General features: G+C 51.4%; 1 protein-coding gene across 11 annotated transcripts in view; it reads left to right on the forward strand.

Annotated features, from left to right (window-relative positions):
• The window catches only part of POR (cytochrome p450 oxidoreductase), a 69111-nt gene that overhangs the window by 33738 nt on the left and 21373 nt on the right, over positions 1-14000 (forward strand). For 5 of the 11 annotated variants that reach the window (XM_067013851.1, XM_067013852.1, XM_059037229.2 and 2 more), the window contains one exon: positions 7939-8130. In XM_067013851.1, coding sequence (XP_066869952.1) covers positions 7939-8130 — 192 coding nt within the window. Of the gene's footprint in view, positions 1-6629; positions 7755-7938; positions 8131-14000 lie in introns of those variants that run through there. The other 6 variants (XM_067013855.1, XM_067013854.1, XM_067013857.1 and 3 more) reach the window with 6 other exon arrangements.

Below are 14000 nucleotides of genomic sequence, written 5' to 3' on the forward strand. Positions count from 1 at the left end.
CTAGGGGTTTTCCTCCTGGCATCGTCACCAATCAGCCGGTTCAGTTTAATGATCAATAATTTGGCAGGTCTGTGTCCCAGGCCCCTGGATTGGCAGGCACTCTGTCATTAAGCACAGATTACCTCGCCTTGTGTTGACACATCTCCAGGGATGGAGGTGGGGGGCCACGCCTCACAACAGCTCATTTTCTTTCTACATACTTTGGTCAGAAAGTTCTTCCTGGAGAGTGTGTGAACCTCTGTCCCCCGTTACCGCGCAGGGTGAGGGCTCAGTCCCTCCAGACTGCTCGCCACATCCCGCTTCAGATGCCACTCGCAAGTCCGGGTTGTCACCTGCGCTTCTGACCAATCAGCCTGCTACTCGGGTTTGATGAATTTGCTAGAGCAGCTCACAGAACTCAGGGAAACATTGACTTACGTTTACCAGTTTATTGAAGGGAATGATGAAGGATGCAGATGAACCGCCAGATGAAAAGATACACAGAGTGAGGTCTGGGAGGGTCCAGAACCCAGGAGTTTCTGTCCCTGTAGAGTGAGGGTCCCTCTCCCAGCACGTGGATGTGCTCACCAGCCTGGAAGCTCTCTGAGCCCCGCACTTCTGGGCTTGTAGGAAGGTCTCCTCATGTAGTCATGATCAGTCATTCACTCCATTTCCAGCCCTTCTCCCCTCTCTAGAGAAAGGGGTGGAGGCAGGGACTGAAAATTCCAAGCTTCTATTCATGGCTTGGTCTTTCTGGTAACCAGCCCCTGTGCAGGAGCCTACCCAGAGTTGCATTTGAACAAAAGATGCTCCAATTTCACTTAGGAAATTACAAGAGTTTTAGGAGCTCTGTGCCAGGGGCTGGGGGCAGAGACATATATGTGTGTGTGTGTGTGTGTGTGTGTGTGTGTATGCATATATATGTGTGTGTATATATTTCACTCCTTCACTCCTGTGAAGTCTCTTGTACCCATAAATTGCCTTGTGCTAACTTTTAGTAGGGTTACTAAGGTATACCCTCAGAATGCCCCAGAGTACATTGCCTTAGGGCATCTGTGGGTTTGCCCCACTTGGAGTTCAGGCCAGGTGGCCGAGGCCCCAGAGAGGCTGCTAGAAACAAGCCCATGTGGCTGTCCACGACCGGCTGCAGTTCTGTGGTCAGCGCCTGTGGGGCTTTGTCAGCTCCGTTTGTGCTGAGTGATGCTAGGTCTTCCGCCTGCTTCTCGCCAAGTCATGCTTTCACAGATCCAGCTCCCCTGGCTGCCTTCCTCTTTCACGTCATTGCATCAGACACAGTGCCAGTCGTGCGTCTCCACATCCCACCCGCAAGCCCTGTTAAGCGGGGGAAAGGTCGTCAGCTGGGGCATTTGGGCATCTGCATGGAGTGTTGGTCTGAGAGTGTTCTAGTCCAGGATGCCTTGGTCGTAGCTCCGTGTCTGCATTGATCCTTCGGGTGTGACCACTGTTGAGGGTTACCACCCTATGACATGGTTCTGATCATGCCACACCCTCGCCCTGTCGTCATCTCCAACCGGGGCTCAAAGACCTTAGACACATGGAGGGCTCCTGGGCCCTTTGCAAACTGGTCTTAATCTGTTTTTAAAGGCCATTCTCTTCCTCACCAACCTTTTACCCATACACACACACGCATCTCATCACACCACTCTTGAGTCACACTAGGTTCTTGTAACTACTGCTCTTTTATCATTTACACCTTGGCATGTGCTTCCTCTGTCTGGAACGACTCCTACCTCCTTTTCTTTTTTTCTTTTTTGGCCGCATTGGGTCTTCATTGTGGCCTGCGGGATCTTTTCGTTGTGGCTCACGGGCTTCTCTCTAGTTGTGTGTGGGCTCTGTAGTTTGTGGCACGCGGGCTCTCTCGTTGAGGCACGCGAGCTCAGTAGTTGTGGCTCGTGGGCTTGGTTGCCCTGCGGCTTGTGGAGTCTTAGTTCCCTGACCAGGGATCGAACCCATGTCCCCTGCATTGGAAGGCAGATTCTTTACCACTGGACCACCAGGGAAGTCCCGACTCTTATGTCCTTTACCTGACTGTTGGACCCTGGTCATTTTTCCTTACCTGGCTCAGAGTTTGGCCCCTGGGTGACCCTTCTTTGACCGTTTGGACTATCTGACCTTCTCCTTCCTCAGAGCTCCATTTTCCCCTACGCCTGGCCTCCCCATGGTGTTGAAACCATTGGGATATGCCTACAAATCACAGCAATGAGTTGGTGCCCTCCATCTCCCACCGGTGCAATGGTGGAAGAGGCCTGACAAAAGAGAGAATTTAAATAAGATTTAGAGTGTTATAGTACCCAAAATGTTCAGGATACAATTTTAAAAATCACCATACTGAGACCTAGGAGAATCTAAACTTGAGTGAGAAAAGACCATCATACAAGATATAAAGAAGAGCCAAACAGACATCTTAGAACTGAAAAATACTGTAACAAAAAAAAATTTTAAAGGAGAAGAAAACCCAAACCCAGTGTATGGCACCACGGCAGAGTGGAGACGGCAGAGGGAATCGCCAGCGAACTTGAAGACAGAACAATAGAAATTACCCAGTCTGAGCCACAGAGAGAAACTAGACTGATCAAACTGAACACACCCTCAGGGACTTGTGGGACTAATGACAAAACACATTTATGTCATCGTGGTCCCTGAAGGAGAAGAGAAAGAGGGTGGGGCTGAAAAAGTATTTGGAGAAATAATGGCTGAAGAGCTAGTTCCTAAACCTACAGATTCAAAAAGCTGAGTGAATCCTAAACAGGATAACCTCAAAGAAAGCCACACTGTCCTGTCTCGGTTTAGGTGATTGACGAGGTAGACACTGTAGCTAGAGGGGAACACGTGCCAGCTGCACTGCTCTCAGCAGGCTGCCTTGGGGAGGCACTTTCCCCTGAGTAGCTCTCAGGCCCTGGAGGATGAGCTGTTAGACAAGAGCAGGCTTGGTTTCCCTGAGGATTTTCCCCTGTGTTAAAGCCTCTGAACCATGGACGAGTTTTGTGACTCTGGACAGACCCTGCTCCCGCTGCGGCTGTGGGGTCTGGGCTTCCTGGAGGTGGCAGTGCCTGTTCGCCTGGGCTCTGTGCTTGCTAAAGGGGCTGACTGACTGACTCGCTGGCTTCCTTCCCTCCTGTTGCTGCATCCACGGCCGGCTCGCTGTGATGTCAGTGCCAGCTTGGTTGATCGGTCATTTACTGACCAGAAGTTACGTACAGAGAAGGCAAAGCCACAGATACTTCCTGGAGGATGATTTTACACCCCTGGTGTTGTAAACAGTCCGATGGAGAAAGAGCCCTTCTGTTCTTGCCTCGTTTGCCCTTTCAGAAGCTGGCGAAGCTCCCACCATGCTCTTGGCCTGGGCGACCAGCAGTTTGTCCGCCCTGCTCTGCAGGGTGTCGGGCTGCCTGGGGACTGGAGTGGCTGCCTTTGACCTTCAGCATCAGTGGGAACTGGCTAATTGGTGAAATTCAGGAGGAATAGCCCCTGTCTCTCTATCTATTTTATGTATCTATCTATCTATGCCAGTTTCCGAATGCACATTGTCTTTACGATAAAAGTGAAAACTTATGTACAGACCTACTTTGTAATAAAAGATTGACTCAGACCTGCTCTATTTGAGGTGGGCGAGACCTACTTGGCTAGTCTTTTGGTGTACCCCCTTTTTCTGTGCCTAACCTTACAGATGAGGACATGCACAGGCCTACTGCCAAGTAAGGGATTTGCACAGCTGGAGGCAGAGCTGTGGCAAGAGCCTGGTCTAGTTAAGAACGTACTCTATTTTCTCACGACCGTTTTGGGTTTTTTTGTTTGTTTGTTTTCTGTTGCTGACAAATGTTGCTTTTGGCCCCATGGGCTCTGTAGTGTTTGACTAAGTGTGAAAGAATGGTTGATTAATGGGCAGAAAGATCACACAGGGCTCCCGGAGGCTCCTGGGAGGGCCTGTGGGGACCTCAGACTGTCTAACGGCCACCCTGCCATGCCTGAAATGGAGGGACACTCACCAAGCAGGACGGGCAAAATTTTCCCATCAGAATATTTCACACAGCAGAAGAGAGTGATTTTATGTCCCAGGGTCTTGTTTCCCAGACTGTACCGAGGTGCCTCGAGGCACCATAGCCGGCGCCCAGAGGTGCTCAGGGAGAGTCAGCGTCTGTCCCCGTTGGTGCAGCTTGGGGTGATTCTCAGTATCAACGTGGGATCGTCTACATTCCTTTGATCCTCTGCATTCCTTTTGATACTTTGTGTCTTTGCAGAGGTGGGTTTTCAGGGGTTGTTCGGATCCAGCTACTCCTAAATGGAACAAGATTAGGTATTTCTCTTGGCCTGGGGATACCGTGAAAATTTCACTGAAATGTCAGGGGTTCCATGACCACGAGCTGAGAAAGTTTGGGAACCTGCGTCCTGGAGGACTGCCACACGGGCTCACTGCCAGTCCCAAAGTTCTTTTCAATCTGCAGGCTTCACATTAGTGGTTCATGCAAATTTTACGTCCTGTGTGTTGTAGTGAATTCACTGACTCCCTTCATTCATTCCACGGGGAGTTACGGAGCACTAGATTATGTGCCAAGCACCGTGCCAGGAACGTGTGACGCCCGGAAGTGACGGTCGAGCCGAGGTCTGAAGACTGAATAGGAAGCAAGTAGAGGGGGAGCACGCCAGGCACATGTAAAGGCCCTGGGGCAGGGATGCAGTGACGCAGGCTGGAGAGATGGGCAGGCGTGTCTGTGTTCACTTCAACGTGACGATGATGGTTTAACAGCTTGCTCTCGGCTTCAGCCCCCACGCACGCTGCTCCGATCCTAGTGGCAAGCGTAGGGTGAAGGTTTTTCCTCCCATGTTGACTTCCTTCTTGCCAGCCTGCCAATCCTTCCTTCTCACCATGTGCCAGATACAGAGGTGCCTCTGACACAGATACACGTGTCCACTCAGTCACCCCACTTAAACGGGTAGTGAGCACGGCCCTCCCCTGGGAAGCTGGCGCTCCTTTCTAGTTTGCCGCTTGGGTGAGCTGCTTACCCCTTGGACCCTCCGACTCCCGGTTGTAGATCAGATGCTCTCCAGGGTCCTTTCCGCTGCCCTTCTGCAGCTTTTGTCTGTCTGACCTCAGAGTTAAAGCTGCTGGGGACATTCTCAGGTCTGTGGAGACCTCAGGTCTGAGTGCTGGCCGTGTGCAACACGCTGGTGAGGGCCTGCTGCAGGGGCTCAGTCACATTCCCTGTGCGGAGCGCCTGGTCATCTCTGCAGTGGCACAGGAATTTGTGGTGTCCTGACTCTGAGCTCAAAGGGAGAGGCCTGGGATGCTGAAGGAAGCAGCAAGTCAGGTGTTCAAGACAGAGGGAGAGGGGAGAAGAGTGAACATAGCCTAACAAACTGCATTGTAATCACGTGTCTGTGTTGTGCTTTCCAGAACCTAAAACCGCTCCATAATTGTATGCCACACTTTGCCAGCCCACCTACTCTAGAATCTGATGCTCATTCATTGAACAGTTCTATTCAGTTGCTATACCTGATGCTCATTATCTGCCCTTGTGGGCTGACCCTGTAGTGAGGGAGATGGCCAGTGGGCAAAACGTATAATATAATGTCAGGTAGTGATCAGGGCTGTGAGGGGGGGAAGGGCAGGGAGGGTGACCAAATACTATAGCGAGGCCAGGTCTCTCTGAGATGGTGACCTCAGAGCGGAAACCCGAATGAAGCAGGGGAGAGAACCCCGCAGGTAACTAGAAGAGAGTCCAGGCAGCCGTATTAACACGTGCAAAGGCCCTGGGGCACGAGCAGGCCCGGAGGCTTGAGGAGTAGTAAGGAGGCCAGCGTGACCGTGAAGTGTGAGGAAAGGGGAGAGCAGTGAGAATCGGGGTGGGAGTGGTACCCGGGGGTGAGATCGAGTGGGACTAATCGACCAGGTTAAGGACGTTAGATTTTGTGCTGAGTATGACGTGAAGTCATTTGAGGGTATTGATTAGGGAGGTGACAGAGTCTGGCTGACTTTTTCAAAGCCTCCCTCTGGCTACTGTGTGGAGAACGGCCTGTTAGGCACCTCTCGCAGGGTCGGGCGAGTGGGAAGGCCGCCATGCAGCTCCCCTTGCCCTGCGCGCCGTCGCTTTAGACGCCTCCTCCAGGGCTGCGCTTTCTCTTCTGATTGCTGTGGTCGTCTGGTGCGCGTGTCGAGAAACAGTCATTTCGTTTGGTGGGCATCAGTCACCCCTCGGTAAAGTAAGGGGGGCCGGGGGGCCCGAGTCAGAAAGGTGGCCGGACAGGGAGCGCGCGGTCGTTGCTGCGATGTGAGGGGCGCCAGCGGGGGGCTCTCCGGAGTCAGCGCGTCGTCCCTGCCCAGAACCCCAGGCTTCCAGCCGGGCTCTGAGATCATGTGGGACAGGTCCCCTCCCCTCCGCTCCTCCCTGGCAGTAGGCTTGTGGGCCAGATGACAGTGCCACCGCCAGGGTTGGATAGAAAGACGTGACTAACATTGAATAAATATTCAGTGTGTTTATAAGTTAATGCTTAAATATAAACAGTACTCTCTGGGCACTAGAATTAAGATTGTCCCTTAACGTCAGATATCAAAAAGGGTAAGCTGAGATGACTCAGGAACTCAGCATGAGGAAAGCCCCTCAGATTAATAGCGCAGCCAAGAACCAGGCTTGAGGGCCGTCCTGAACGGCCTGTTCCTGGCAGGTCACACAGCTCAGCGGGGCTGATGCCCGGCCCTCAGATGCCCGGGCGCTCAGCTGCAGGGCCCAGCGCGTGCCTTCCTGGGGGCGGTGGCGGCTAAGGGAAGTCAGATGCGCAGTAATCTCCCGTTGCCCAAGTTGCCAAGCTGTGACTGAGGAACTCCTGACCGAGTCTGGGGCCATGGTTGCGGTGGGAGCCGCCCGCTCCGTGACAGGGCCCAGTGCCCAATCCAGAGCCGAGCCGGGCCTCGGCGATAAGAGGCAGGAATGCGCCGCCGGGGTTTTAGGTCCTCTCGCCTCGGTCTTTGTTGGCTCATATCTGCATACCCGCCAGGTTTCAGTGGCGGAAGGTCCAGCTGAGCACCTTCCAGGGAGCTAAGTAGGTTGGTGTGCTGGGCTCCCAAAGACCACCCTCTGGCTCGGTGACTCACCGGGACTTGCAGAGCTCGGAAAAGCTGTTTTACTCGCAGCCACAGTTTATTGCGGCAGAGGGAGGCAGACTGAAATCGGCAAAGGACAGAGTCTCGCAGGAGCCAGGCAGAAGCTTCCAGTTGTCCTCTGCCAGTGGAGTCACGCGACCGCGCTTGCTTCTCCCAGCAGCCACGTGTGGAAGCCCACTCGAGCCTTGGCGTCCACGGTTTTTATTGGGGGTCAGTCTTGGAGGCATCGGGCGCCCAAGTGCCTAAGCTCACCTCCTCAGCCTCCAGCCCCCCAGAGGCGACACCAGTGTGATGTGATTCGGAGCCCCAGGTGTTCCCCTAAATCACATCATTAGCATAAGCTATGTGCGTGACCCAAGGCCTCAGGTATCTGGAGACATCTCACCCGGCGGCACATTCCGAGGCCTCGGGTTATTCCCTCGGAGGCGTCCGGGGGCCGGTCCTGAAGACCTTTGGAATCTGCAGGGTTTGGGGCACCCCAGGCCTGCCACACAGCTGGGGAAGGGGTTCGCTGTGAAGCGGCCCCTCTGTCGTGCGGAAGCAGTGCCTCCGCTGTGCCCTTGTGGGGCCGGAGAAAGCTGGTACGGGGAGTGTGCGGCTTCCGTCCTCTGCGTTCGCAGGGGGCCCAGGCCCAGTTCCAGCCGTCGGCTGCACCCAGGTGTGCCCAGGGCCGTGCAGGCCACGTGTGCCCTTAGTCCTGGTCCAAGGCTGCAGCTGCTGCCCCGAGGCTCTGCTAGTTGCTGCAGCCCTTGGGCCGTGAGCCCCAGACCGCAGCCATCAGGGGGCTTCCCAGCAGGCCTCAGGTGGACCCTGCTGACGTCTGTCGTTCTGTCTCCCAACAGTTTCTTGATCAACATGGGAGACTCCAGTGCTGAGGCTGGCGCCGCTGCATCTGACACGGTGGCTGAAGAAGTGTCCCTTTTCAGCACGACAGACATGATCTTGTTTTCCCTCATCGTGGGTCTCCTGACATACTGGTTCCTCTTCAGGAAGAAGAAAGACGAAGTCCCCGAGTTCACCAAAATTGAGACCACGTAAGTGACTCGCTCAGAATCCCTCTAGAGCGCATCTCTGCCATCCCAGCAGTGCCTGGGCAGGAGCGAGCCAGCTGAGAGATGCAGGGTCTCTCGTATCGTGTTGGGCTGCGTCTTGGGTTTTGCCTTATTGCTGGACTCTGCTTTGGAACCACCTTCCTAATCCCTTATGTTTATACGGCGCTTCAGTGTTCAGAGTCCTTTGATACCTGTTTCTTATTCAGGCTTCACAGGAACCATTCAGAGTAGAAGGCACCTTGCACAGACAGGTGACCTGAGGCTCAGGGCATTAAAGGTCATCGGCGTAGGGCAAGGTGTGGGGAAGGGGCACAGAGCTTCCATGCCTGCTCTGGGGTGCCGCCCTCCCAGCACCTCCGTGTGTTCAGCAACCCCGAAACTCTCCAAACCCCATCCTTTTGGGTTTTTATGAAGGTTTTGTTATGTAGACATAATTGATTAAATCATTGACCATTGGGGATTAGTTCAGCCTCCAGGCCCGCTCCCCTCCCCGGAGGTCAGTAACCCTAAATGAAGGCAGTGACCCTGCCCTCACCGGGCTCTTGTGGGTGACGGTTATGACGTCACCTATAGCACTGGTCCTGCCGCAAGGCAGCTGCTTAGTGTTTGTGTCAGAAAGTATCTCGTACCAAGCACCATGCTGGGTGCTACAAGTATGCAAAGGTGGCCTTTATGTTAAAGAGGCTAAGAAGTCAGGACGTTGAAAGATACTTTGGAAAAATGGTTTGTGAAATGCTTTCGCGTGCATGATCTAATCAGGGCCGTTGCGACAGCAGTGCCCACTCGGTGGGCGGGGACGGCCTCATCGCTCATGATGGAGGGACACACAGGCTCTGGGGACTCCAAGAAGGAATTTCTCCTTGGAGGGATCGGGAAGGTGTGCTACTGGAGGAGGGCCGCGCCCTGAGGCTTCGAGGGCTTTGTCAGCAGAGGGCCAGAGGGGAGCTGGGGGGCTGGGCAGGTGAGCAGGGCCCAGCCTGTTCCCTCGGGGCTGGACAGGTCCATTCCTGGTGTGGCAAAGTAGTTTTGCTGAAAAGATACGGCACCCGGGATAAGGGGGCCAGTGTCCAGGGCCCATTTTTCAGTAGCCCTGCGTTTCCTTGTCTGTAGGATGGAGGTGTGTCCCCAACCCCATCCCCAAGTGAGGCTGAGCCATGGGAGAGCATGGGGCTGCCAGCCTCCCTGTCCCCAAGATCTCTGGCCTTGCAAGATGGACTTGAAACAAAACTCCTGGACTTGTATCATGTAGATTCTAATTGTTTCTCTTTGCCAGGATGCTGAAGCGATATTTCCCTCTTCATAATCCTAAAATTTTAACCCTATATGTTTAAATCCCCTTCTCATCCCTTATTATATCATGTTGAATATCCCACGGCCAGGGGTTCTACGTGTACACTGTACAGGGAAACTGTTACAGTGCAGTGGTTAGGTTCTAGGCCCTGACACTGGGTAATGAAGTGTCATTAGGTTTGAGTCCTGACTCTACCATGTATTAGCCGTATGACATTTGCCCTTAATATGACATTAATCTTTTGAAATCCGTATCCTCAACTGGAAATTGGAGATAATAATAGAACTTACCTTATAGGGTTATAAAAAATAAACGGCATAAACCATCGTAGAGCTCTTTGCCCAGGTCCTGGAGCCCTCCAATGGTATGTATTCATGGTGTGTGGGCTTCTCATTGCAGTGGCTTCTCTTGCTGCAGAGTACAGGCTGTAGGGCGTCTGGGCTTCAGTAGTTGTGGCACGTGGGCTCAGTAGTTGTGGCTCACGAGTTTAGTTGCTCTGCAGCACATGGAATCTTCCCGGACCAGGGATCGAACCCATGTCCCCTGCATTGGCAGGTGGATTCTTAACCACTGCGCCACCAGGGAAGTCCCTGTTCTTATTATTAATACCATCTCCAGTCTTACAAGAGCCCTCCAAGGACACCATTATTACCCCATTTTTCAGAGGAGGAAACTGAGGCACTAGTGATTGAGGAGTTTGCCCGAGGCTACCTAACTCACAAGTAGCAGAGTTGCCTTTTGGACCCAGATCTACAAGCTCCACACCCCCTGTTGTCCCCGCTTTGCCATGCTGTCTTCCGTCTCTTAAGAGGTAGTTAATATCCCTATTTCAAAGATGAGAAAGCTGAGATTCAGAGAGGTCACTTAGCTGATACATCTGGGCCACCAGCTAGATGGTGGCCGCCACCTCCTGCTAGAACTCCCTCACTGTCGTCCCTGCCCACTTGTACTTTCAGTGAACACAGGTGGTTTTGGCCACGGCACAGTGCCTCCCTTACCCCACCAGGTCAGTGGAGGGTGATTAGTGTGGGGACTGTACACACCCAGGGTTGTATCAGGAGTTCTCACCACGACCCCCAGTGGCTTCTAGTTGGTCTTTTAAGGCCTTTTCAGGCCTTCACCTCCTGGGATGGTGAGTCCAAACCTTGGGGCATGGATGTTTTTTAAAAACCGAGCCAATGGGAACAATTGTGTCAGAGCAGCAAGCCCAGGACGCACACCTGCAGCCCCCGACCCTGGACTTACAGGTGCACGGGACTCAGAAGGAGTCCCTGCGTTCACAGGTGAATCTCCCAGGCATGCTGGCCTCTGGGGCCCTCACCACCAGGCTGGATTTGGCTTCAGAACCTCAGGAGCCCAGGGAGGGCTTAGAGGGAAGGTCAGTTCTGGAAGGCCTCCTGAGTTTTTTTCATAAACTATTTACTGAAGTACATAATAGGCAGACATAAAAGTATACAGATCATAAGCACACAGTTTGTCACAAAACGGATAGAATCATGTAAGAAACGACCCCTCTTCCCCCTCCAATCCCACCACCCCCAGGTCACCCACTCTCCTGACTTCTCGTGACATAGACGAGTGTTGTCTGTGTCCCGGGATATGTAGTATTTGGCCATTCTTTCTGAGATTTCTCCATGTCGTGTGTAGTCGTAGTTCTCTCGTTCTCATTGTTGCATAGTGTTTTGTTGTGGGAATAAACTGTAATTCATTCATTCCCATCACGATGGCCCTTTAGATTGCTTCCAGCCTGGGGCACTGTTACCAACAGTCCTGCAGGGAACATCCTGGTACATGTGGGTGTGGTTCCTGTGTGGACGTAGCTCTGTTGGGTATGTGTTGGATGTGGAGTTGGGGGTCAGAGGGAAGGCTCAGGTGCAGCTCTGTTAGATATAGCCAGTTTTCCAGCATCCAGTCCCACCCCCAGCATGTGGGGTTTCAGTTGCTGCCCATCCTCACCAACACTTATTTTTGTCAATTAAAAAATTTTAGCCATTCTAGGGAATTCCCTGGTGGTCCAGTGGTTAGGACCCCGTGCTATCATTGTCAGGGGCCCAGGTTCGATCCCTGGTCAGGGAACTAAGATCGCACAAGCCGTGCAGTGCAGCCAAAAAATTTTTTTTTAATTAAAATGAAATGAAATAAAATTTTAGCCATTCTAATGGGCATGTGGTGGTAATTGTTTTAACTGCATTTCTCTGATGTCCAGTGACTTTTTCATATGTTTATTGGCCACTGAGGTATCTTTTGTGACGGTACATTCAAGACTTGGCCCATTTTTTTCCTGTTGGGCTATTGGCCTTCTTGTTGATTTGTTATAGCTCTTTATATATTCTAGATCTGAGCCCTCTGTTAGATATCTATGTATTGTCAATATCTTTCTGTAAAGTTGCCTTTCTGCTCGCTTCATAGTGTCTTTTTGTGATCAGAAGTTGTTGCCTTAAACTGGCCCAGTTTGTCAACCTTTTGGTTGGCCTTCACCTTTACGGTTAATGCTCTTGTGTTCAGTTTAAGAACTCTTATCGTATGGTCATGAAGCTTTTCTTTTGTATTTTCTTCTAAAAGCTTCACTCTTGTAGTTCTTATCCTTAGATCTGCCATCCAGCTGCAATTGATTTTGGTATCAGCAGATTGTCAAGGCGCTTCGAAAATCATTTTTTCCTGTGGTTATCCATCCACTTGACCCAGCACCATTTATTGAAAAGGGTTATTCTTTTCTCACTGCACTAAAGCATCCCTGTAGATATAAATCAGGTGACCGTATAGATGGGGGTTGATTTCTAGACTACTTGTTCTGTTGATCTGTTTTCTGTCCTTTTGCCAGTACCACATGTTCTGCTTTCTATGATTTTATAGTAACTCTTGACTTGGTAACTGGTAGTCTAGGTCCTCCAGCTTTGTTCTTCTCTTTTAAGATTCTCTTGGCTTTTTGGGGGCCCTGGGCATTTCCATATAACTTTTAGAATCAGCTTGTCAAAGTCCACCAAAACAAACAAAAAAACCTTCTGGGATTTTAGTTGAGATTGGGTGGAATCTATAAATTAATTGGCATCTTCCAGTATTGAGCCTTCTAATCAGTGAACATGATTTTATCCCCCGGGGAGGTCTTTGGAATGGTATATAGCAATTAAACACTGGTTAAAGAGGAGCAGTTATGAGCAGTGCATTCTCTTAATCATAATCATTTTAAAAGTCGCTCTTTCATCTCTCCTCCCACTGGCCCCTCAGCCTTTGCTCAGCTTGTACCTCTGGGCAGAGCAGCAGGGCCAGGGCAGCTCCTGATGGAAGGGAGCCCAGAGGGATGGTGGCTCCCAGAGGAGTCTGAGGCTCGAGGAGCCTCTCTGCGCCCCCAAGCGCTTTGTTCGTGCATGTAATGCAACACTCCTCTGGCTGGGTGGGAATTTGTTTCTATTTCTGTCTCCCATAATGCAGAGGGAACGTCCCATTCCTGTCTGGGTCCCTCCCTCTGTGCAGGGCCTGTCGGAGTGAAGAGACTCAGAGAAAGGCCGTTGAATTAATAAATGCTAAACCTGCATGTGTGTCTGCCTCTAAGGCAAACTAGCTCACAGTCTGGGTGTGGCTTATGTTAAAGTTTTTTTAATTTTTAAATTAGAACATTGAAAACCCTGGCAATTCCATATAAAAGTCACTTACAGCTTCTTTTGAAAAACAAACAAACAAACAAACAAACAAAAAAAACAGAGGACCTGACCCTAGGGTGCCCACCGTGACACCTGCCAGCAGGGAGGGGCTGAGGCTGAGCGGGGCCACCCTTCTAGATGGGGCCTGCACCACAGCCTGTGCCCCCCAGCCAGCCCTAGCTGTCCTCCTGGGCTCTGCTCACAGCCCCCCACCCCCCTGCAGTCTGCTTCACTTGCAGCGCCTGAGTGCTTTAAAGAAAAACAAAGCTTTTTATTATGGCACACTGCAAGCGAACGCCAGAGCATGGAGCATAGGAGAGGGAACTCATGCACCTGTCACCCAGTTTCAACAACTGTCCGCTCCTGGCCAGTCTTACTTCCTTCCCCTTCCCCACTGTTGCTGGATTATCTTAAAGCAAGCATATAATTTCATAATTAATCCTATAATTCATATGAATTATGAATAAAGAAATATGATTTCATTGGAAATATGAACTACAAGAATATTTCAGTCCTCTCAAATTCAGGGACTCCCCTTTTTAAACCTAACACAGAGCTATCCTCCCACCCCTGTAAGTTCACAGTACGTCTCAGTATCATTGGATACTCAGCCGGCATTGTTTGTAGCTCCCTGAGTGACTGATCAATTTTTTTTAACCCTTTTTTTTTTTTTTTTTTTTTTTTTTTAAAATTCAGGATCTAAACCCACACATTGCAATTGACTACCGAATCTTTTAAGTCTCTCTTTCGGAGATCAGGTCTATTGAGGTATAATTCACATGCAGTAAAATTCACCTTTTTAAAGTGTACAGTTTGATGCATCCTGACAGGTGTGTGCTGTTGTGTAACCAGTGTTGCAGTCAAGATACAGGACACTCCACACCCCAGAAAGCGCCGTCCCCCGCCCCCCCACCCCCCCGCCG

The sequence above is a fragment of the Kogia breviceps genome, chromosome 14, assembly GCF_026419965.1.
Source record: "Kogia breviceps isolate mKogBre1 chromosome 14, mKogBre1 haplotype 1, whole genome shotgun sequence".
Taxonomy (NCBI): domain Eukaryota; kingdom Metazoa; phylum Chordata; class Mammalia; order Artiodactyla; family Physeteridae; genus Kogia; species Kogia breviceps.